Source organism: Cetorhinus maximus, chromosome 11 (assembly GCF_964194155.1).
Source record: "Cetorhinus maximus chromosome 11, sCetMax3.hap1.1, whole genome shotgun sequence".
Taxonomy (NCBI): Eukaryota; Metazoa; Chordata; class Chondrichthyes; order Lamniformes; family Cetorhinidae; genus Cetorhinus; species Cetorhinus maximus.
This window is the reverse complement of record NC_135889.1, coordinates 89900523-89925998: the sequence shown is the minus strand read 5'-3', so window position 1 is coordinate 89925998 and position 25476 is coordinate 89900523. Positions and strand designations below refer to the sequence as shown.

General features: G+C 42.0%; 2 protein-coding genes across 2 annotated transcripts in view; one reads left to right on the top strand and one right to left on the bottom strand.

Moving 5' to 3' along the window:
* LOC144686772 (ly6/PLAUR domain-containing protein 1) overlaps nucleotides 1–9447 on the top strand; it is a 39900-nt gene extending 30453 nt beyond the window's left edge. The window contains exon 3 of the mRNA XM_078552423.1: nucleotides 8324–9447. Coding sequence (XP_078408549.1) covers nucleotides 8324–8559 — 236 coding nt within the window. The 3' untranslated portion in view covers nucleotides 8560–9447. The remainder of the gene's footprint in view (nucleotides 1–8323) is intronic.
* gpr39 (G protein-coupled receptor 39) overlaps nucleotides 8730–25476 on the bottom strand; it is a 106790-nt gene continuing 90043 nt past the window's right edge. The window contains exon 2 of the mRNA XM_078552422.1: nucleotides 8730–9445. Within this exon, the coding sequence (XP_078408548.1) occupies nucleotides 8859–9445 (587 nt within the window). The 3' untranslated portion in view covers nucleotides 8730–8858. The remainder of the gene's footprint in view (nucleotides 9446–25476) is intronic.

The following is a 25476-nucleotide window of genomic DNA, read 5'->3' as shown; positions in this document are numbered from 1 at the left end:
ATCGGTCAGGTGGAGTGGGGCAGAAGTAGGTGCAGTTTCAGGCAGCCATGCAGCGCACTAATCTCTGGCCATCCAAGTGGTGGCCAGCACTCTCCGCGATGTGTTCAGGGGACTTCACACTTAACCAGGACAGGTTCTTAGCACACCCATGCTAACCCACATGTCTCTCTCTTTCATCCTGCAGGAGCAGTACACCAGGATCTTGGAGCCTGGTGAACTAGCTGTATGCCTTGTGGCGTCCAGAGAGCAAAGCTGACAGAAGAGAGACCGACTGAGGCCCCTGGCTGTACAGAGGGAGGAGCAACACCCTCAGGAAAAAGGGGCGGCTGGAGCTCCCGCATATGCTGCTGAAAAGCCACAGAGAGCCATCGTTGGTCAGTGCTTAGTGACACCCAGGGTCTATAGACGCCGCCTTTCATTCCTGCAGATGACCGAGAACCAGTGTCGCCAAGGACTTCACATGTCTAGGGAACTGGTGGGTCACATCTGCCAGCTGCTGCAGGATTTGGCACCATGCGGACATGGAGGGCATCCAATGCCAGTGGCCCTTGTGAAAGTGACAGCGGCCCTCAATTTCTATGTCGGTGCCTCCTTTCAGGGTGCCACAGGTGACCTCTGTGGGATCTCACAAGCCTCCACCCACAATTGCATCCATGAGGTCAGAGATGCCATCTTTGCGAGGGCACAAAACTTTGTGCATTTCGCCCAGGCCAGCCAGGATACAAGACCGATTGGATTTGCCCAGATCTTGGGCTTCCCACAGGTGCAGGGTGCCACCAACTGCACTCACATTGCGCTCAGGTCTCCATTACAATACGTAGTCGACTACATCAACTGCAAGGGGTTCCATTCGCTGAATGTGCAGCTGGTGTGGATGCAGAAACGCATCCTACAGGTCTGCGCACGGTTTCCATGGAGCATGCACGACTCCTACATTCTCAGTCGGTCACAGATCCCTGACATATTCCAGGGTCCACCAAAAGCTGCAGGGATGGATCTTCGGGGACAAGGGCTACCCATCGAGGACATGGCTGATGACACCCGTGCGGTGGCCTCAGAATGCAGCAGAGTGCAGGTATAATGGGGCTCATGCAGCTACTTGCGTCTTGGCGGAGCAAACCATCAGGATGCAGAAAATGAGGTTATGGTGCCTGGATCGGTCTGGTGGAGTCCTGCAGTACAGTCCACAGAGGGTGTCACACATCGTCGTCACCTGCTGCGCCCTTTACAGCCTGGCCTACAACGGGGAGAGGAGCTGGCTGAGGAGGAGATGGAAGAACTGGAGGTCTCCTCGGATAAGGAGGACGCCAATGGGGATGAGGGTGAGGAGGCCCTCAAAGGCGGCGATGACAGGGATGAGGCCCTCTCACTGGCCAGACGAGGCAGGCATGTTCAGGAGGCCCTTATAACTGCTAGATTTGTGGAGGATGATAATGACATGCAGTGAAAAGACCCCATAGATCCTCACATTGAGGTTGTAAATGTTTGACTCCAGTCTGGCTTATGGTAGCGCTCTGTGATAATGCTCCTGTCATGGAGATACAGTGGAGGCCATAATAGTCCCTCGATTGCAGGAGGATGATGACGACATGCAGTAAGGACATTCTATAGGTTTTCACATAGTCTCTGAGAATATCTGACTCCTTGCATTCTGTCATCATAGAGACGCAGCCGTGAAACTTTAAAAGCACCTGATCCTTTGTCCACCTTCAGCACCTGAGCCCTTCAGGAGAACAGCATCACTGGTCACAGATGCTGAACAGATGGGGGCCAGCCCCACCTTAAAGGTGCTGAGAGCACACAGAATGATGGTACTCTGTGGTGCCTGCCCATGTCGTTCTTGCAGCAACGACAAACACCGTTGTGGGGCAGGCATCAGTAATATTTCCAGGGAGTGAGAGGCTGAACCATCACTTTGGCCTGAAGGCTGCACAAAGCAGAGGGAAGAGGTCCTGGACTAAGTCACCTGCCTTTATCTTGTGCAGAAAGGTTTCACATCTGAGTGACACGAACACAGCTCATCAGGAAAAGGAGCCATAGGCAGGGAGACATTTTTGGGAGTTTATTTACAATAGTGAAAATTATGAACAAGTGGTTAACACCCTTGCCCAGGCTGTGCAACTGCACCACCTTAACTTTTTAAACCCTGCCGCTACGTCTTGGTGCTCCCCAGATATTATTTTTTATTCATTCATGGGATGTGGACATCGCTGGCTGGGCCAGCATTTATTGCCCATCCCTAGTTGCCCTTGAGAAGGTGGTGATGAGCTGCCTTCTTGAACTGCTGCAGTCCATGTGGTGTAGGTACACCCACAGTGCTGTTAGGAAGGGAGTTCCAGGATTTTGACCAGTGACAGTGAAGGAACGACGATATATTTCCAAGTCAGGATGGTGAGTGACTTGGAGGGGAACCTGCTGTGATGTTTTAAGACATTGCCAACCTATTTCAGGCATCAGGGAATATTATAACTGATTATCCTTTTCTGTCCATTTGTTTGTCATCTCACAAACAAAACTTTTTATTAAACACAGATGCCTTCTTTCAGGAGTGTTGACTGGGTGAATGCAGGGCCTACTGGGTACTTAAAGTTTCCCCTGTAATCCACAAAGCTAAAAGGGCCAAAAGTACTAGAGACAGGCATTAGAAAAGTTTTTGCAGATTCTGGCTCCCTAAGAACGGTTATTAGAAACTTAACAAGTCATAGGTCTCGTGATCCCTTCATTTTAAGGCAATCATCTGGTCCAGGCTTATTAAGGAAGATTGGCTCCTGGGGAGCTAAATCTATCCTCTGCTGTTATAGCTCATGATGCTAGACTGTGAACTGAATGGACAGGAGCAGAGCTCCTGGATGCTAAAGTAGCTCACATTATATGCAGAATCAGTGGGAATCTTAGAGCAAGATTTCCACCACGCTCAAACAAATGGAGATGGGAGGGACAGGTTACCCCTTACTGACATATTTCCTAGAATTTCGCGATGAATTTTTGACTGCTGTGTTCCATATCTTCTCCTTGCAGGTTGAAGGAAAGGATTCCAATGACAGAGCAAAATAATGAAAGTGACATCAATAAATCAATTATTGAGCCAGTGCATGAGTCAAATATTCATGTTACTACATTATTTTTTAAAGCTGAAATCCACATCTATAAATTATCATGGAACAAAACATCACATTCTACACTGTGCAGTCTCAAAGAGCATCACATTTTTCTGAGCTGTTCTATAATTCTAAACAATTGCAACCAAATATTCAGCAAAATGTTCAAATTAAGTCTTTGCATTTTTATTCTGGGCGGAACCTTCCAGTCCCGCCAGCAGTGGGAAGCTTTGCTTAATTTGGCGTGAGGCCAAAAATCAGTTTCCCGATGGTGGGATGAACTTTAGGAGTTCTTTACTCAGGACTTTAAAGGCTGGCCTTTCCAAGCGTTCCAACAAACAAAGTCGGGAAACCCTTTTGCATGCATTAGCAAGTCATGCAGCTCTAAAGGACCTCCTCACCAGAATTAAGTTCCCCCCCACCTCAGTGAGAAATTAGAATGTTCAATTTTGCGACTGCACGTAAGTGGCATGCACCTGCTGAGGTAGACTTCTTCCATGATTAACGGTGAGTTGCCACTGCATTGTCCTCATCGGGGAGTGTTGGTAAAGGCCAGCCTATGTTTGAGACCGGGTGGCGACAATGCAAGTTGTGCGGAGGATGACCAAGGAAGGGAGGAAGAATTAGCGGGGAAGGTTGGAGCAGTGGCCGGGCAAACGTGGAAGGTGGATTTCCTCCCCCCAGAGGAAATCACTCCCACTTCCACACCCACTACCGAACTTAGACGTCAGAATGGAAGAAGCTTGTGTTATGTCTCAAAGATGGTTTTATGGTTTACCATGTCTTTCCTTTTTTTTTGTGTTTTAATTTGGATTTGTGACAACTAATCTGCCAATTGATTTTCATGTGACAGGAGGAAGTATACACATTAGTTCTGGAGTTACAATGACAGTCTGCATGGCTTTTGGTGTCTCTAGAATTCGTTGTCATAGGCACTATGAGGGCCCAGCATGGAAATTAGCCATATCCAGCACTACAATAACTTACTGACAATTCTATTGCCAATTATATATAGAGACTTGATGTCCTGATGAGACACTAAATTAAGAAATAGCTACACCTACTTCAGACATCCCACTTCTACAGTTTGTTTACTGATGAGCAGTGGACAGCTATGAGGTCTGTGAATCTTTTCCTTTAAAATTGTGTCCACGTGATCTCCTAGCTAGCTGAGAAAGCATCATTAAGATTTGAGTACAAGGCATCTATAGCACTGAATTGAGCATTCTTGAGAGATGCTTGGATTATGCCTCCAATTTGTACTCCTGAGAGCTGCCCTGGATATGCCACAGGAGTTTCACATGCTGCAGAACACAGTGGATTTATTCATCATAATTTTTCAGAGTTCTCTAGTTTCAGGAAATGTGCCTTTGGATTGGACAAATTGCGAACGTCAAATGTTTTAAGAAGGGAGGGAAGGAGAAGCTTGATAACTACAGATCTGCCTATTTAACATCATTTGTGGAGAAGTCCCTGGGATCTATCATTAGGGACAAGTGACTCAGCATTTGGATAAGTATCATCTAATCGAAGAACATCATAATGGATCTGCAAAGTGTAGTTCATGTCTGAGTATAAGGAGATCACTAACATAATGATTAAGTGAGTGTCCATGTGAGCATCCCCCTTCCACACAAGCAATTATTTTCAAAGATCTAAGTACATTCAATTGGAGGTAACCTTGTGACCTTATACACTCAATCCCTGCACCACCAGTGTACGATAACTACCATTTGTACCATCCAAAAGATGCGCTACAGCAGTTCGCCAGCCTCCTTCAATAGCACCTTACAAGCCCACAACACCTAACAGCTAGGAGGATAGGGGCAGCAGACACATGGGAACATCACCATTTGCAAGCTCCCCTCCAAGCCACACATCATCCTGACTTGGAACAATATTGTCGTTCCTTCACAGTTGCTGGATAAAAGCCCTGGAACTCTGTAATAACTTGTTGGAGCAGCAGGTTTGGTGAAGAAAAGGCTAAACTTTATTCAGGAGACAGGTAGAGGTGCTTGCACGACAGACGCGATCTCTCTGTCAGAAGCTCCCCATCACAGGATTACCCGCGCAATAAGCTTATTGGTCGAAGCCCCCATAATCACATTACACGATGAATGAATGACAGGGGGGAGGGACAATCTATCTGGTTACAACAGACTCCCTAACAGCACTGTGGATGTAAAAAGAAATAAAGGGTCTGTAATTAGGTGGTAAAAGACAGCGAGTAGGGATATTGGTGATTAAATTATGAGGACACGTTGTATAAATTTGGCTTGTATTTAATTGAGAATTGATCTAATTGAGGGCTTGAAAATGAAAAAAAGGGACGCAAATGAGTTGATACAGAGAAACTATCCTCTCTGGTTAGAGGAATCCAGAACAAGAGAACATATAAAATTAGGGATAGAGCACTTGGAAGTAAAATCAAGAAACATTTTTTCAAAACAATATATATATGTATACATGTAACTATAACATATATCCTAAATGCCCCCATTCGAAAAAAGAACCCTTTTCCCTAGTTGTATTAAGACAGTGCAGCTCCTAGTCCAACTGCTTAGTATTTTCAATTATTAGAAGTGTGGACTATTAAGACGTTATTATTTGTTGCATATGTGCTTGGGCCATAGGCGTATCATATAGAGCAATACTGTTGAACTTATCATTTCAAATTTCTTAAGATCTGACATCTCCTGATCTTTTCGAGCTTTCTGTCAGTGTATGAGACAGCACTATCTGCCAATTTCTCTTTTGTCTGCTATTCTAGACACCTTGGAGAGGAAGGCATCAACACCATATACTCTACCTCCAGAAGGACATCTGCAATCTGGCTTTCCCAGTTCTGATGTGCTCCAGTGACCTGTCATTTTACAATGTCAAGTTTCACCTTGGCTTCCCCAACCCAACTTAAACTATAAATACCTTCTAATTACAGTTCCCAGATGATTATGTTTTGTTCAATTGGCTATGTGGTTAAAGCAAACATCTTATTGTATGCTAGTTGTTAGTTGTGTGATTTTTAAATTAATGACGTGTTTCAGCCTATGTGCTAGCTTGAAATGCAGTACTTCACACAATAAAAATCAGCCTTTAACACATAGATAAGATGTCGTCAACCAATCAGATCAGTCAGAGGGCAGGATGTCTGCCTGTCAACCAAACAGAGTAGGCATTTATTTTAAGCAGGTTAAAGGCTTTGTTAAATTAGCAGATAAAGAAATGCCATAGAAATTTGCTAATCTCACCAATAGTAATTTTTAACTTTGTGTTTTTGGATCTTAACAATAGTAAACATTTGCAGAGCAGTCTATTGGTCAGCTTGTAATAGAGGTAGAAAGGTTAACATTTGTGTGTGACCCTTAATCTTAGCTCATTTCTAAGGTTTTAATTGTGATATTCACTCACTCCAATACTCTTAAACCTGCTAAACTGTGAAAGTTATTTGGTTAACGTAGTTGAATCAGTGGGACCGGTTTGAGTAGTTAAAAATTTTAAAATGGGCAACCTGTCTTTGACCTGCTCAGTTCTGATTTTAATGGAGGTGTGTTGGGTGATGACCAACCTGCTCACAGGATGTGAGCCAGATCCTTGATATATTTAAGGAGATTGTGTGCCTCCATTTTAACATTATTTTTATCCTTAATACCTACAGACCAGGATCCTGGGTATTGGGAAACCCAGAAGCTGAAGGGAGATGCAAAAGACTGATAGAAACAAACTAAGTGCCTTTACAGCACTGCTTGGGGCCAAGAGAAGCAGGAGACTTTCACGCTGGTTCAACAAGCAAAACTGTAAATACCCTACCATACCACCCCCCTCCTCCCCCTGCCCCCTTCACCCCCACTACCATCTGACTGCCCACCCCACAATTCTTTTTAAAAGAAGATTCTACCTTTAAACACAGAAGGATCTCCAGGAAACCCATTTCTCTGGATTTCCTGACAGCTAAACCTGGCCCCATTCCCTTCCTGCCTACTGTTGGGCTCAATGCATTCTTGAACCCTCTCTGGATTGACGTGAGGTCCAGAATAGGGACATATGTAACAATGAGGCAGGTTTGCCTTTTGAATGTAGAATATACTTCCAGTTGAGATGAGTGTAAGCCTATATTGTGAAATGTTTCTGTTCACAAATTAACATCATGGGAGTGGATAACGATTGTGGAAGTAGATCCTCCAAAGTTGTACTGATGTTCACACTTTCATATAAAATATCCATAATATTTCCAAGATAAGTTTTGGTTGGCAGAATTAATGTAGGCTCCAATTTCTGGGAAATGTATCCAAGCAAAGCATCAAAAATAAAAATTATTCTTATGGAAATCATCCTGCAGATCCCCCAAGACAATAAATCATATCTTCTCAGTGCTCAGAGTCTTCAGAGTCTCCTTTAATAATTTCCAAATCCTTTGCTGCATTTTTGTATACCTTAGAGTTGAGAATTTCCTTGGAGCTGCTCCCACTCCATCACTATAACTTCACCAGAAGAGCATAGATCTTTAAGGTCAATGTGCAATAAGGAGGGCTTTGAAAACAGCTAGGGTCAGGTCACTGAGTATTTCACCCTATAGGAAGCAGCCTGCAGGATCACTGCTGTTTTGCAACAATAAAGTGGAAAATCTTTCCATGAGTTTTAATGGAACCCAGTTCCAAAGGCTGGTAAGTTAAATGACAAAAATCACCAGGTTCCCTGGTTAATTTTTGATATGTTGTCATAACTCAACTATTGTGTAAGTGCATACTTCAAAGATGCAGTGACCCTCATTTGCAGAAAATGTCTGTTTTTACTACATTGGTCCACTTTAAAACTGGGATGAAGATTACCCGTCAAATTTATTACCTCTTCCATGACAGAGAAAAAGTTAACTCCCCCCTCCCCTTCCAAGGAAGAGGCTGGTATGCCTTTTCCTACTGGCATACAGGTTAAAAAGATGTGCCAGGCCTCTTGAAGGCCAAGGATTCTTTTCCCAAGCCCTAACTCTCTATGCTAACAGCTTGGTAAGGGCTACAAGGAGGCTCAAACACTTACTAGTTCTTCCAGAAACTCCCAGTGCAGACCAGATTCTAACCCCTCTCCCCTGAGTTACAGCAGGAATACTGCAGGAAGGCTAAAGATTTTTGGTCTAGTTTTGTCTTTGCACTAGAGAGAGTAAATGATACCACGCACAGTGCAGCTACATGAAACTGAAACTTGTCTTACAATTACTGTTTTTCTATTTGCAGGTGTTATGTATCGGAAGTCTTGTGCTGCGTCTACATCTTGCCTCATTACATCTGCAGGCTATCAGTCATTTTGTTCCCCAGGAAAACTGGGATCTGTGTGCATCAGCTGTTGTAACACTCCACTCTGTAATGGACCCCGCCCCAGAAGGAGAGGAAGCTCAGCAATGTCATCAAGAGCAAGCCTAAAACTCTTAGCTGCTGTTGGAATACTCACATCAGCACTTCTTCCAACATAATCTCATCAAGTGAAGGCAACTTTAGCAACAATCATTACAGGTGTAGGCATTCTGAAAATTCCTACCTTGCTTTGCTGTCAACATTTCACATGCTGTTGTGTAACAGCTTGCATTACTAATAACTGGCAATCACTATCTAAAAACATTAACAGACCATCTTAACACAGAGACAATTGCCAATTCTGTTGCTTTATTGAAATTTTACATGGTATTGTAAAGATGACTTTTGGAAGAATCACTAACAGCACTTTGAAAATCTCTGTGATTTTTGTTTGATATATTTGTGTTTTATAAAAGCTTCATATCTCAGTTTCATTTACTCCATTTGATTGCTCTATTAGGTGTAGCTCAGAGGTTATCTCTGGGGAAGGAAGCTCTGAGTTAGTTTTCAACAAGCTAGGTCCTGAAACTGAGCCGACAGTATTAAATCCAGAGTCTGGCTTTGTTTTTCTGGCATCACAGTTTTGATGTGGCAGTGGCTGAAGTTCAACACCCGTGTCCTTCATCACAGTTCTCAAAAGATCCTTGTTGGATTTCTGGCGCGGATAGGTGTATTTGAATGTGGAATGGAACAATGAACTTGTAGAGTGATTGGTGCTGCCCTTGGACTTGACACGGGTTCTCCTTTGTGTCCGCATGTTAATGTGCTCTATGGATTTACAGCACAGTACCCGCATGAACACTACCCTGAACTGCTTAGAAGACAGATTATACAGCAATGGATTTAATACTGAGCTGAGATAAAATAAAATATGTGAGACAGGCAATATGTTTACATAAGTTCTGAAATATGTCGATGTCCACTTTGCCTTTGCTTTGGATGCTGCCATGATACGGCGGATTTGGATTGGAGTCCAACACACAACCAAGCTAGCCACAATGAGCACTGTAGAAAGAAAGAAAAAGAATCATTTTTGCAAAAATCTTACAGTAGCACCTCTGTCCATAGAGCATAATTTCAAACAAGCCATTTAAGCACTGACCTATTTTCCTAAAGTTAGAAACTGCCAAAAGTATAGTTGTATAAGTTGTGCATCAGCTCTGAAATGACACAATGGAGAATGCATGGGAAATATTTGCATTGCAGATACAAGCGAATTATATTTTACCCCGGTTCCAATTCTGTATTTAAAGAACAAACGTGACTTATTAAGAGAGTGGGTGAATAAATATCAGCTAGAACAAACTCCAATGTGAACTCTCATGTGAAACACAGTTTTCATATTATTTACGTGTTTAATTCAGCAGGGGAATAACAATTTATCAGCTTGCCATTATAGCAACAAATGAAGCCATTCAATGAAAATAATGGGATAGTAACAATAGTCAGTTCAGGCTGTGCTGTAAGCTATTTTTCCCTTACACTATAATGTTTTTTGCTCATTAGGTGTATGAATATTCCGGTTTATGATACACAGGCCCAATTATCAGTGTACATCATGCAGTGTACATCACAACGCCCATCTAATGCCGTCTATGAGAGGTCCAAAGCATTTAGTGGTCAGGCTTGACTTGCAATGAATTGGCAAGCTCCCTGTGCAGGCAAATAGTGCTTCTCTACATGCAACTTAAGAAAGAAGCAGTGACATTTTGTCATGGCTGGTTTCCATTTCAAACTTAGTTTTGTTTTGCTGAAGGTGACGGATTTCGTTGTTCGGCAGTGAAACATTCTTGGTTAGGGATAATAAGCTAGATGGTGCACAAGGTTATATTAACTCTACTACAATAGTGTGGCTTTCACTTTGAGTCCTTGCAGCTACCAGAGCGAGAAGACATCCATTTCGGAAATTAGTTTGGATTCAAATCCAGATATCAGAAGTCAAAGTGCAACCCACTACGCCATCCAATTTCCCCCTAATGATAGTATTTAACAAAATATACAACACATTGTAAGCAAAATATTTCATGAAGGTTTTCGTAATAGGATTTTCAATTCCATTCACAAAGCTGACCATAACCTGTTTGTAAATTATCACCCCACCTGTGAAATAACTTCCCTACTTTTGTGGAATAGTTCTTATTTATTAAATAGCCAGTACTGTACTATTACTGTCATTCCTCGGGACTGGTAGAATTACCTCCCAGTGCTGATGAACAATATCTGCCTGAGGCAGCTATTATACTGTGCAACATGCTCTAACGCTGATTTCACCACTTCTATTGCATTTTATAACATCTCCCCAGCAGCTGAACAGCAGCCACATTTCATGCATAAAAGTTTGTGGAAAAATATTTAAAACTGCTCAATTAATCCAATTACAGAGATGCAAAAGAACTAACAGGAACAAAAAAATATATTAATAAGAATGGCACAGTTGCAATAATAGTTCTGGGCAGTCACTCCAATAATAATGTTACTGATTCTAATTCACTACAGTGAATGGGAAATCCAACTTACTGACAGCCCAGTGAATCATTCACATTTATTAATTACAACCATTAGCATGCCAGAAAAAATCTGTTTATTATCATTTTGCCTGTTAGTAAAATAGAATGATATATTAGTTAACAAAATACTTTATCATAAATCTGTATAAATTCATTCAAAATGAAATTAATTTCTCCAATTTGTTCGTTGGTTTAATTTGCTGCTCCTTTGTTATAATAGTTTTACCTAAAATAGTTCGAATAATGGAGAAAATATGTGGAAGAGCTACTCCAGATTGCCTCTGGGGCACTGCCATATAATGTGCTAATTCATAGAAGCTTCAAAACCTGCCATGTTGTTAAATTTGATCTGGTTGGAATTCTATCATTAAAATAACGTGAGCTGAGGTAATTATTGATTTGATTACATTGGTGATATCCTCCTTAACTCCATGGGCAGAATGTTCTGCTCATCGGGGGGTCCCGTGCCCGATCCCATTGAGCGTAAAATAAGGCATGGGCAAGCATCCCAACGTCATCATGTACTCATGCGGTATTTTGGTTGGTGGGCATGCGCGGGAGTTGGCAGTGCGCCTGCCGACAATTAACAGACTTATTACGGCCATTAAAGATTTAATTAAATGACTTTTTTTGCTGCCTGTCCAACCTTATGGTTGATGGGAAGGCGAAAAGGCCAAGTGGCCTTCGGATTTTTTGTGAAACCTCATCCACGGGCGGGATGAGATTTCGATCAATCATAAAAAAAAATTAAACATTGTTCAAGCTCATTTCTAACATGAAAGCAAAATACTGTGGATGCTGGAAATCTGAAACAAAAACAGAAAAATGCTGGGAAAACTCAGAAAAACAGAGTTAACATTTCGGGTCCGTATGACTCTTCAGAACTAAAGAGAAGTAAAACTGTGATGAAATTTATACTGGTTAAGGGGGGGCGCGGAGCAGGTGAAGCTGGATAGAAAGCCAGCGACAGGTGGGGGCAAAGGAGAGATTGCCATTGATGTCATGAACAAAAGGACAAAGGGGTTGTTAATGGTAGTGGTGAGGGCTAAAGGAGGTGCTGACGGTGGCATTAAGGTCAGAAAGCAGAATGTGGTAATAGCAGGACAAGGGTAAGCACTCTGGAAAGAACAACATGGACAAGTGACAGACAGCCCTTATGGGTGGGGGGAGGGGACAGTGGTGGGAAAAAAGATTGAAAATAGGATAGAAGGTCAGGATAAAACAATGAATAAAAATGAAAATAAAAATAAGTGGATAAAATATTTTAAAAATTAATATTGAAAAAAGAGGATAAAAAAGGGGTAAAGGTGGAGGAGAGGGTTCAATGTTAAGTCTGAAGGCTGTAAAGTGCCGAATCGGAAGATGAGGTGCTGTTCATCCAGTATGCTTTGAGCTTCACTGGTACACTGCGGCAGGCCAAGGATGGACATGTGGGTGTGAAAGCAGGATGGTGTGTTGAAATGGCAAGCAACAGGGAGGTCTGAGTCATGCTTGCGGACTGACCGAAGGTGTTCCGCAAAGCGGTCACCCAGTCTGCGTTTGGTCTCTCCAATGTAGAGGAGACCGCATTGGGAGCAGCGAATGCAATAGACTAAATTGAGGGAAGTGCAAGTGAAATGCTGCTTCACCTGAAAGGAGTGTTTGGGCCCTTGGACAGTGAGGAGGGAGGAGGTAAAGGGCAGATGTTGCACCTTCTGCGATTGCATGGGAAGGTGCTGTGGGAGGGGGATGAGGTGTTGGGGGTGATGCATTCAAATTTCTAGCATGTCCCTGCTCATGACAGAGTCACATGAGGGGACATGTTATTAACATTTTTAAAAACTTTTTTTTATTTTCAAAAATCATCTCCCTGACGCAGCTCTGTGTCTCAGGGAGTTTTTTTTGTGTGCACTCGCGCATGCACGAATTTCTGTGCTGGCCCTCCTTCCCTCCCCCTTCCACACTCCCCACTCCCAACACAGGCAGTGCTCACCGCTGCAGTGCGCGTTTCAGGCTGGGTGGGCCTTAATTGGCCCGCCAGCATGAAATCACTGTCACGGCCCGATCACGGGTGGCGGTCAGCTTCCTGACCGCTCCCACTCATCCCCGCCGAGCCCGTCCGACAAGGGCAAAATTCTGCCCCATATGTGTGTTCATGTATTTATGTTCAATTTGCTAATTAAAAGGAGAAAACTCAGAATCATCTTAGTAGCAGAAAAAGAAAGAACGTGAACTGTTGAATTTTTTGATAATTATACCAAGTTGATGATGGCAAACATGGTTTTAGAATAAAGTTCTAACCAAGACAAATTCAAACGTATACTTCAAAGAAAAATCTGTTAAAAATTCTCATCTGTTTCGTTTTGACAGATGAATTTTACAGGCTCCATGCATTATTAGCAAAGTGAAGGAAGAAAGAAAAAGTAATGATTTGAAGCATTTGAAAGTATACTTAAGCAGCATGGACTGATAATGAGAGCTTTCTCCACATTTATGCGATTACACAGTTCAGAATAAAGAGAGCCAATAAAGCAATCTGGCTTATTACGCTTCACCCAAACTGCTGGTAAAGAATGCTGTACAGTACTCATGTCATTCCTTCTCCCTGAGGAAGTCCAATTAGAGGCAGCTAACTTTGTCTGCCTCCTACTGGGTGAACAATGGAATAGAAGACTAAGTTCTGTTCAGTTACGTTCCCTGCTGATAGCTAATGGATGTGGGAGCAAGTAATTGTAAAAGGAAGAACTTCAAATTATGGTAAAAGCAATCACTGAGCACCAATTTGGCTCGGTTGGTAATAGAGTGCCACCTTGCTTTAGAAGCTAGCACTCTTGCCTTCTGGGTCAGGCTGTGGCTTCAAGCGACACTGGAAACCAGGGGCAGGATTTTTTGTTCAGCGTGCAGGCGCGCACCTGACATGCCTGAGTGTAAAATAGCACTAGTGTGATATTTTGGTTGGCGGGCACGCCCGAGAGTTGGCAGCATGCCCCCTGATGATTAAGAGGCCTATTAAGGCCGTTAATGTATTAACTAACTGGGATTTTTCGCTGCCCATCCAACATTACGGTTGGCGGGCAGGCAAGTTGGGGCGGCCTTTGGATTTTTTGAGGAAACCTCATCCAAAGGTTTGAGGTTTCCTATTAATTTTTTTTTAAATGTTTGCGCAGGACTTTTATGATCTATATGTTTAGGTGAGTGAGTCCGATGTGTGGACATTTTTTTTCTGTATTTTAAAATCTTTATTTGGTGGTTTTAAATTCTTCAGCTCCCTGAGGCAGCTCTCTGGCTTCAGGGAGTTTTCATTGTGCGCCCCCCCACCACCATCCCCCCCTCCCACCCCCGCCGAGCCTGCGCAGGCTTCAGCGCTTGCCCTCCTCCTGCCCTCACCACGGCAGCGCTGAGCCTTTCAGCACACCTTTCACGCTGGTTGTCCGGGGGCCGATCGCGGGCTCTTCCCGGCCACTCCCGGGCCCGCCCACCGCACCCGCCTGACGACCTCAAAATTCTGCCCCTCAGCACAAAGGCTGGCACTTCACTAGAGTACTGAGAGTGTTGCATTGCTGGGGGTGCTTTCATTCAGGTATCTTATTGAATCAAGGGCCATGCTCAACTTAAAGGATCCAAAAGAATCATTTAAAAAACAGCAGAGTATGCTGGTATCCTTGTGATGTTCTTCCCTCAGCCAACATCACCAAAAGCAGATTAGCTGTTTGGACATTTGCTGTTTGTGAGTTCTAGCTGCATGCAAAGTAGTTGTGTTTGTCTCAATAATAAGTGTCTACACTGTAAAAATAGTCAATTGGTTAGAAAGCACTTTGGGATACCCTGAGGACATGATAAGGTGCTATCTAAATGCTAGCTAGTTTTTTCTGTCTTGATCTGACCGGACATCTTAATTTTCAATCCTATTCCCAATCTTAATTTGGATTTAAAATAAAAGCAGAAAGCGCTGGAAAAACTCAGCAAGTCTGGCAGAGAGAGAGAAACAAAGTTAACTTTTCAAGTTAACTTCTTCAGAATGGTCTTTTAAAAATAGAATAGTGCAAAATTAATTATTATTTAAATGTGTATTAAGTACAGTAAACCCTGCTGAAAGTTTGTCAAATAATATTAGTTCATGATATCAAATCATCTCTCCCAAACAGCACCCACACTGTCATCCAACTATATTTTAATATTAAATTAAAGTAATTAATTTTGATTTTTCTAATCTATTGTACTTTTGCCAGAACAAAATTAGAAAGCTAAAACCATTTTCAGAAGTTCCTCGCTCCACAGATGCTCCCTGACTTGCTGAGTTTTCCAGCAGTTTCTGCTTTTCTTTCAGATTTCCAGCCAGTTAGCTCGGTTGGCTAGATAGCTAGCGTGTGGATCAGATTAATGCTAACAGCATGGGGTTTGAACCCTGTTCTTGCTGAGGCAGAATTGCGGCCTACCCCCACACCCTATCCATTGCATAAAAATCATGGCACTTTGCTGTGGTTCAGTGAATAATCGCCAAGGACCTGCCTTTGGGAACAGAACTGAAGAAGAAGATTGAGAGTGTGCTGCATAATTGGAGGCGCTGTCCTTCAAATGAGACAATGAGGTGTCTTTTGTCTGGTGGCTCAGGCGCATGGTAAATAGTGTTTGTGGCCATCATTCCTCCTTCAATCAAATTTGCAGCAATTTGTTTTTGCAGATATATTTTCATCTTACTGTCATTATAAGACATAATTGCAACTTATTTTCCTCATATTCTGCTACAGTTTTGATATTTTTCATCTTAACAGTATAAATTCACTTATATATAAAATAGAACTTAAGAAAGACCTTGTATTTATATAAATTCATTATTGCTCGGAAATGTCTCAAAAGCTGCAATGACAATGAATTATTTTAGCATGTGGCTACTTTATGCGGGTGAATGCAGCAGTCATTTTACATGCAACGAAGTCCCACAAACAGCATTGAGAGGATTGACCATTCGGTTCTGGTTGAAGGAGGAATGATGCCCAAGTGCACTATTTACCATGCACCTTAGCTACCAGACCAGGCAAAAGGCACCTGAATAGAAGCAAAATACTGCAGGTGCAGGAGATCTGAAATAAAACAGAAAATGATGGAAAAACTTAGCAGGTCTGGCAGCATCTGTGGAGAGATGAGTTCAAAGAAGAATCATGTTGGACACAAAATGTTAACTCTGTTTCTCTCTCCACATATGCTGCCAGACCTGAGTTTTTCCAGCATTTTTGTTTTTATTTCAAAAACCTCTCAGTTCATTGTCCCAAAGTGCTAGGCAAACTGCAATGAATTTTTACAACGGGCAGGATGTGGAGGTAGGCCCCAAGTCTGCCTCAGCGAGAACAGGGTTCAAATCCCAAGCTGTTGGCATTCATCTGATCCTAATGCTAGTCATCTAGCCAGCTGAGTAAACCAGCCCTCCTCCACACCTTCAACACTGCATTGAAATATCAACATAAGTTACATGCTCAAGAGTAGTCCTGAACCATCATTTTCTGATTCAGAAATGGACCTATGTTCCCTTCAATCCAAAAGTTGCATTCTTCTTTACTCGAGTCTTACAGAAATGTGTGAGGGCTAATAATTACTTCACTTGCAGTAACACTACTTATTAGTTTTTCCTAGTCTCTCATATACCATCCTATTCTCTTCAAAATAGCAGATGTTACAAAAAAAAAACAGTCACACACCAAAGCAACTAATAACTTTATTTACAAGTAGCAACCTGAAGCAAGGTGAAACTTGCACTTGTATGGTATCTTTCAGAGCTACAGAGCAAACTGCTCCACAATCAATTCTTTACTCTTTGGAGTGCAGTTACTGTTGTATTGTAGGCAAACACAAATCCAATGTACTCACAGCAATGTTCCACAAACAACAATGAAATGAATAACTAGTTAATTTCAGTTTTGGTGCCGTTGAATTAAAGTTGGATATTGGCCAAGATAATAGGAGAGTTCCCTGCTCTTCTTTGGAAAGGTAACATGAGTTATTTTATATCAATTGAAGAGTGATAGGGTGGTTACTGGCAGATGTTTCCTCTTGTGGGGGAGATTAGAATGAGGGGACACAGTTTAAGAATAAGAGGTCTCTCTTTTAAGACGGAGATTATGATAAATTTTATCTCTTAGGGGGTCATTAGTCTGTGGAATTCACTTTCCTAGAAAGCATTGGAGGCTGGGTCATTGAATTTATTCAAGGCTGAATTAGATAGATTTTTGTCAAGTGTTATGGGGGGGAAGACAAGAAGGTGGAATTGAGACCACAACCAGGTCAGCCATTATCTTATCAAATGGCAGAGCAGGCTTGAAGGGCTGAATGGCCTACTCCTGTTCCTAAGTCCTATGTCCCTATGTGATAGGAGAAGGTTTCCAGGCTTTCTTTGGCAGTGAACACTAACCTTATCTCAAAAGGGACAGACAGAATCAAGACATAACCTCGTACCTTTTCTATTTCCACCCTGGATCCCTTGACTGGAAATCTGCCCAGTTGTGAATTGGACAGACCAGAACCTCAGCCACAAGATTTTCAGTTTGATCAGGCCAAACATAGGAATGCTAAATTTCAAATTATCACAACAATTTATGATTGGTTGGTAAGTTGATTCTGATTGGCTAAGACATTGCCATGGAGAAAGCAATGGGGAGCTATTGGCTCCCCCAAGCACCAAAGTCATTCAAAAACGGCACAAAATTTAAACATATTCCTTTCATTTGCAGAGACTGGGTCCCTGCATATGAATAAATATTGCTTCTAGGAAGCGTAAATGAGCCATGGTACGAACTCAACTAGTCATCTTAAATTGGATAACCAGTACTGCTGCTCTTGCCTGCAGGGCCCAATCTGGCAAATGAGTGTCAGTGGTGTGAAGACATTTGTGAGATATCACCAAGATCTGCAGCTGATCCTTGGAAGAAGTCTGAGGCAAAGATGTTTAAGGCCACAGTGCCTTTGACGGCTACTGGCAGGGCGTGGCGAGAGTTGCTGTGGAGTGTGAGGTCTTCCACTATGCAGGCTCAAATCTCTTTGACCATCTGCCTGCAGAATTGTAGTTTCCTGCAGCACTTGTTCGCCGACATATCCAGATAGCTCCAGCTCTGATGGCACAGCCTATGCTGAGGGTATAACCTCTGTGTCCATTCAGGCCCTCGACCCTCTCCTCTGCCCTCCCCATGCACAAGGCCCTAGTCTCCCTGCGAAGAATGTTGCTTCACATTGTCACTGGACCTGAAATCTGAGAGTCAGGCCCTCATTGCCAGCTCCTGCCTTCCCTGTGCTCAGGTACTCTACTATGTATAGTGTTGATCTCTTATTTAAGGAAGGATGTAAATGCATTGCAAGCAGTTCAGAGAAGGTTTACTAAACTAATACCTGGATTGCACAGGTTGTCTTATGGGGAAAGGTTGGGCAGGCTAGGCTTGTACCCACTAGAGTTTGGAAGAATAAGAGGCGACTTGATTGAAAAATATAAGATCTTGAGGGGTCTTGACAGTCTCAATATGGGCAGGATGTTTCCTCTTGTGGGAGAACCTAGTACTCGTGACTACTGTTTAAAAATAAGTGGTTGCCCCCATTCAGGACAGAGATGAGGAGAATTTTTTTCTCTCAGAGGGTTGTGAATCTTTGAAACTCTCTTCCTCAACTGGCGGTGGAGACAGGGTCTTTGAATAGTTTTAAGGTAGAGGTAGATAGATTCTTGATAAGCAAAGGGGTGAAAGGTTATTGGGGGTAGGCAGGAATGTGGAGTTTATGTTACAATCAGATCAGTCATGACCCTTATTAAATGGTGGATCAAACTCGAAGGGCCAACTGGCCTACTCCTGCTCCCAATTCGTATGTTTGCATGTAATTGTGCCAAGAAGCTTTGCCGTCTTCTCTTAATCCCCCATGATGTCAGGAGGTTAACAACCCACCGCACTGACCGAGCACAGTCAACAGTCTGCCCACAATCTTTGCACACACGATGGCACCTATGTACTAATGGACAAGTCCCCCTCTGAGCCATTTTCCTTTTTATCGACCCACGTGATTCCCTGGACTGGCCATGACTGGCTTCTAGTTGTGTTGTCGCCTCCATGCATCTGGTCTGCTCATGACCCAGTGTGCAGCGTGTGAGTCCCCACCAAAATCTGAACATAGCCCTCAACAAGCTTTAAGTGAGCTCTTTAACAACCTTAATTGCTCTTAAATGCAAATCAGACTGGTTATCTGGATTGGACGGATCAAACTTGCCAGTGTTGGGAATGGCGATGGGAAATCAACATGCCAATGGTGCCACTATTTTAAATGCCTGCCTGCCTTACTTCATAGAGTGCCAAAAAATCAGGCTCTTGATTTCTGAATCCGCCAGAAGGATATGAACTTGGTGCATAGCTTCAGAATCACATGTCCATGAAAGAGCAACTCAATGAGAAAATGAGATTTACATACTGATCAACTTTCCCTTGTCCTTTTAGAGTCATTGAGTCATATATGGCACAGAAGGAGGCCGTTCAGCCATTGAGTCAATGTCAGCTACCTACAGAGTAATCCAGTCAGTCTCATTCCCCCTCAATCCCCGTAGCCCTGCAAGATTATTTTCTTTAATTGCCCATCCAATTTCTTTTTGAATCTGCCACCCTCGTGGGTAGTGAGTTTCAGGTTATTACCACTCACTGCATAAAAAAAGTTCTTCCTCACATTCCCCTGTATCTCTTGCCCAAAATCTTGAAATCTCTGTCCATTTTCCTCATACCATCAGCTAATGGGAAGAGCTCTTTCTTATCTACCTTATCTAAGTCTGTCATAATATTGTAGACCACTATAAATATCCCCTGAAACTCCTTTGTTCCTCGAAGAACAACCCAAGCCTTTCTACCTAACCTTATAATTAACCCCCTCCCATTCCCACCAACCCTTGGAACCATAAGGATGGTAAACCTCTGCATCAACCTCTCAAGGACGTTTACATCCTTTCTGACAGTGCAGTGACCAGAGCTGGATGCAATACTCTAAATAGGACGTAACCAGAACTTTATGAAGGTTCAGCATAGCTTCCCCGCTCAATGCCTCTATTTAAGCCCAAGATCCCATATGCTTTGCTAACCATTCTCTCAATATGTCTCGCCACCATCAAAGATCAATGCACATGCACCCTCAGGTCCCTCTGTTTATTGTTATATTTTAAAAATTGTTTTTACAACTTTAGAAAATGTTCAGGCAAGGAGAATGAAAACAAGTGGGATACATTGGTGAACCTACAATCCCCTAAGGCAGGATTGAGCAGTGAAGTACACAGTCCGATGAGAAATTTCTCAAATTCTGTGCACACATGCATGTGCTGGGAAGCAAGGGTATAGAAATGTATATGTCCTTTTCAAATTGTATTCACATTTGTGCTAAGTATTACATGACATCTAAAATGTGTTTCAACCAGGGTAACAAATTGAGTTTCTGAAAAACTCAAAAAGGAAAGGCTTATACGAATGATTTGGACAGTAGTATAGTGGTAATGTTATTGGACTAGCAATCCAAGGGACGGACTTGCTCCAGAGGCATGTGTTTAAATACCACCATGGCAGCTGGGGGGAATTTAAGTTCAATTAATTGAAAAATCTAGAATAAAATGCTAGTCTCAGTAATGGCGACCGTGAAACTACTGGGTTGTTATAAAACCACCTTCACTAATGATCTTCATAGCTCTTCAGGGGAGGAAATCTGCCATCCATACCTGGCGTGGCCTACATGCAACTCCCGATCCACAGCAACCACTACATCAGAGAGAAAAGCAGTGTGTGTGTTTCTACACCATATGGGTTGCAATGTTTCAAACAGGTGGCTCACCACCAGCTTCTCAAGAGCAATTAGGGATGTCAGCAATTCTCACACCCTGAGAATGAATTATAATAATAAAAAATCCCACTGAAACATGTATGGGTACCTAATAAAAATAATAACAATGCTTCATGTACATGGACCTAAATAACAGGCTGAAGCAAATGGTCTCTCATTTTTGCCTTTATGTGAGTCTTTACGATGTTTAATTGGCGAATTGTGCATTAAGGGAACACAGCTGAGAGCTATTGAACATGTTTATCTTTGCAATATCTATTCACTCATTCCAATGTTAAGCCTCAACTGTAACTCTTTCGAGTTATCAACAGTCACAGATTGTAACTCTTTCAAGTACATTCATAGTTCTTGGTTTCCAGGAGTGGGACATGAACCCACAACCTTCTGATTCAAAGGCGAGGTTGCTATGAACTGAGCCACATGTACTTAAATGACCATCAACATAGTGAACTAATTGACAACCTAATCTACATAATTCATGAAAAATGTATATTTTTTGATCTGAAGTTAACATTCTGGATTGAAGTTGGATTGAAGATTGAAGCTGGAAAGCTGAAGATGACCTGAGCTAACTTTTAAGCTGAGACATAGGGCAGTTTGGAAGAAATCAAAGTTTTTAATAGTTTCTAGGAAAAATACACATATGTGCATGTTCTCACACAACAGTATCAATTCAGAAAGGGTCACTTACCCCAATGAATCTGCTCCTTCTGTAGATCATGTGTAGCTACTTTATAAATGAATCCTGAAACCTGCCAAAGCTAACTGAGCCATCCTCATGTCTTCAATACTCAACCCCGACTTGTTAAATATTTCCCAATTCAGCCACGTCAGAGTCAAGGTCAGATGTGTTCTTAGGGGTGGGCAGGCCTGGAGGATTGGGGATGCTGCATCCAGGATGTACAAACATAATTCAGTCACTGCTTTAAAGTTATATATATTTAAATTGGCAGCTGCATGCAATAATTTCCTTATATGTCTTAATGGGCTCCATCCTGCATTCAAATTCACTTAAGAAATGGAGCCGTCAAATGAACCCCCCTTCCTTGATGTACTAGTTGAGAAATCTGCCAGGGGATTCTCTACCACAGCCTACCATAAGCCTACCTCCACTGGTAAATATATGCATTGTGATTTTTACATTTCCACACGCTATAAGATTGGTCTTATCAGCAACCTTGTAAATAGGGCTCGAGCTATTTGTTCACCATGCAAGCTTGATGCTGAAATAGGGCGCATCAAAAGCATCTTGTAGGATAATGGCTACCCTGATCAGATCAGTTTGTGCTGTATGTCACACAAACTCATGAAAAGGATTAAGGCCATCACTTTCAGCCCTGAAAAGGGCCCAGCCTACCTCAGATTACTCTGGAAAGGCAAGGTATCTCAAAAATTAGAGCAACAGGTGAAGCTAACTGTTTCACACTGCCACTATGCAGTAGCAACATGAGTGGTATTCACCACTAACAGGATGCTGCCATCAAGCCAAAAAGATGTTCTGCCTGTCACACAAGTGAGTAATGTGGTGTATGAATTTCAGTGCCAGTGTGTAGGTATGTAGGCCGTACGCCCCAAAGACTTTTGGATCATATCAAACAGCATGTCCCAGCCACTGTTCGCAACAGCTAACCTGCCCGTGCTTGCTAAACTCAAAACACAGTGTCCAACATTAGATGTGATTTTGTAATTGAGCAACATTTGCTAAATAATCCTCAGTGTGCTAAGAATTATGCTGACAACCAATTTAAGATTGTCAGTCGGGCTTGCAGTGTGGCTATATTAACACACAGGACCCTGTTCTTTGCAGACAGAAAGAACGTGGACATGCACTGTGCCTATTTGAACTAAAAAAAATAAATGACAGCCATTCACTGACTTATTCCTTAGGGCAATGCCTTGACAAATCAGGGTCAAGCTGTTTGGTTTAAATTTCAAACAATGTTTGACAGTTAACTGTCAGTCACCATAACTGGTGCATTCTCCATGGCAATACCTCTACCTATCAGAGTCCACTTGCCAACCAATCAGCACTCTCTTCACATCAAACATAAATTGTTGTTTTCCCCTTATATTGGTATTCTTGTGAAGTGTGCTGATGAGTGCAAGATAAAAAGCTTCAACATGTCTCTTTTTACAGTAATACTCAAGTTGTATATTCTGTCTTTATTTTTTATGTTTTGATTTTATATATAGTTAAATAGTAAGGGCTATAGCAATCTGGAAAACAGAAAAATAGATAAATTGGACCAAAGGAGTTTGTCTGTCCCAAGCAAATTGCTGGGAGAAACAAAATTGATAAACTAGAGAGCTATGTCTGGTGGCAGGGTGTAATTCTGGTGTGTCAAGTTGACATTGGCAATTCCCATAAAAATATGGACGTGAAACTTATAAAGAAAATGTTGACAAGAATAGTCCTCAAGCACTATTGATAGTTTTACTGTTGGGGGAAATGGAATAAGCATTACTAAGAGAACATAAAATAAATCTATTCATTTACACACCTTCGGCTTTTCCAATCTCATCAAATTTGCTTGCTCACCCTGCCTCTTCCCTCATATTAATATCCATTAGTATATTTTCTTCACAGTTTTGTATATTCACTTTACTATCAGACCAAAACACAATGTGAACTGTTGACTACCCGTTGCTGAGAAAATCAATTTCACTATTATCAGTGAGCAACAGCAACTTTTCGTCCCACTGTTCCAATGACAGCTTAAGAATATAAATTAGCTTAAAATTATAATTTGGATGTGAGTATAAATGCTATATGTCATGACCAGTGGTGAAATAAGATAAATAAGCAATGCTTGCGGCTCACCATTACTCACTTGTGACATGACGCTCTCTGAAAACCTTCCAAACACAAATCACTCTCCACAGGAAGTTTGCATTCCATTAAATGCTCTAACTTTAGTTTGTTAATGATTTAAAATTTCTTCAGGTTCAGCCTGAATCCTCTAATGCACAAAAGTAATATTTATTCAAACCTATTCCTGTTTGAGGAGGCTTGTTGCCATGGTAACATGCCTTACAGACCATTTTACCATGCTTATTTACAGAGAATGGTGTAATGACAAACAATATGATTAGTGATGTCACTGATATCATCTGATGCTACAAGTTATCATTTTTAAAAATAAAAGCTAAGAATTGATATAATAGCATGCTAAAGTTTATACTGCAGCAAAGGAGTTCATCAGGGTACTGTTTTAGGTCCAACTATCTTCATTAATAACCTACCCTCCATCATAAGGTCAGATGTTTGCTGATGATTGCACAATGTTCATTACCATTTACGACTTTTCAAATACTGAAGCAGTCCATGTCCATATTCAGAAGTATCTGGACTGATAAATTTGGGCTGATAAATAGCAAGTAATATTTGTGCCACACAAATGCCAGGCAATGACCATCTCCAATAAGAGAGAATCTAAACATCTCCCCTTGACATTCAATGGCATTACCATTGCTGAATTCACTATCAACATCCTGGAGTTTACCATTGACCAGAACATGAACTGGACCAGCCATATAAATATTGTGGCTACATGAGCAGATCAGAGGCTGGGAATTCTGCTGTGAGTAACTCACCTCCTGGCTCCTCAAAGCCTGTCCATTATCTACATGGCACAAGTTAGGAGTATGATGGAACAGGGACACCTGTCCAGGCCAGCTCTGGCCTTCTGATATCCGTGCTGATCCAAGCTGTCAGGCAACAGCAAGCTTGCTCATGGGCTGCCATTTACCTTTTAAAGTCATCCTCTGTTACTGGGTGTTGCCTCCAGGCCACTCTGAACACCACTAGTTGGGTGCCAGACTTGTCTACGGCCAATTAAGACACTGCATTTGAAAACCAAGCCATGTCACTGACAGTGATGCAGCACAGGGTCAGAAACTGGGAATGGTCCAGGTGTCAGGTTCCTGACGCCATATTGAAAATCAAGCCCTGGGTAAATGGAAAGTTTGAAAATTATCAAGCTAACAGACATTCTTCACAGAATACTCTCCAAACTGCAAAGAAATTACAAGCTTAATTGTTTTGCTGCACTTCTAATCTAACGGAGATAGGAGTTGACAGACTGGTTGTATCATGCTTTGTCAACCATCATCTATATTGTGAGCGGACCCAGGTCTCATATAAACACAGGATTTGTTCACTGAGCCTGCACATATTGCAAGTTCATCCAGTCATAAAAATGGTAATTCTGATCATGCTGCCTAAACATTCAGAAGTAGAAGTTTGATTCAGAAATGCATTTATGATCAGCTTTGATCATTTGCATTATGGTAGCTCATTACTCATTCCATTCAATTAACAGTTATTTGGAATGGCTTTTGTCATGCACACTAGCACCTTGCTTTTTGAGGAAGAAATGAGCTCTAGAAACTAACAGCAATAGTGGATATTAGAAATGCATAAAATAAATTCTACATTCTTTATCAATTAAAGAAGTGCTATTGTTTTTGAAAGTTTTATTTCATCCTTAATTTCTAGATCACGCAATAGCTATAGAAATTCTGGGGCAATGTCACCATGCTAGTGTCAAGGAAAGGTCATAATTCAAGACTTTTACAGTGCACTCACAGAACACATTTAGTGAAGTTGCACAATACTTCTGGCTTTGCACTGAATGCTAAACATGTGAAGGATAAATTGGGTATCTTGGACTCAATCTTTCTGTGCAGTGAAGTAGACTGAGACTTCAACATCCC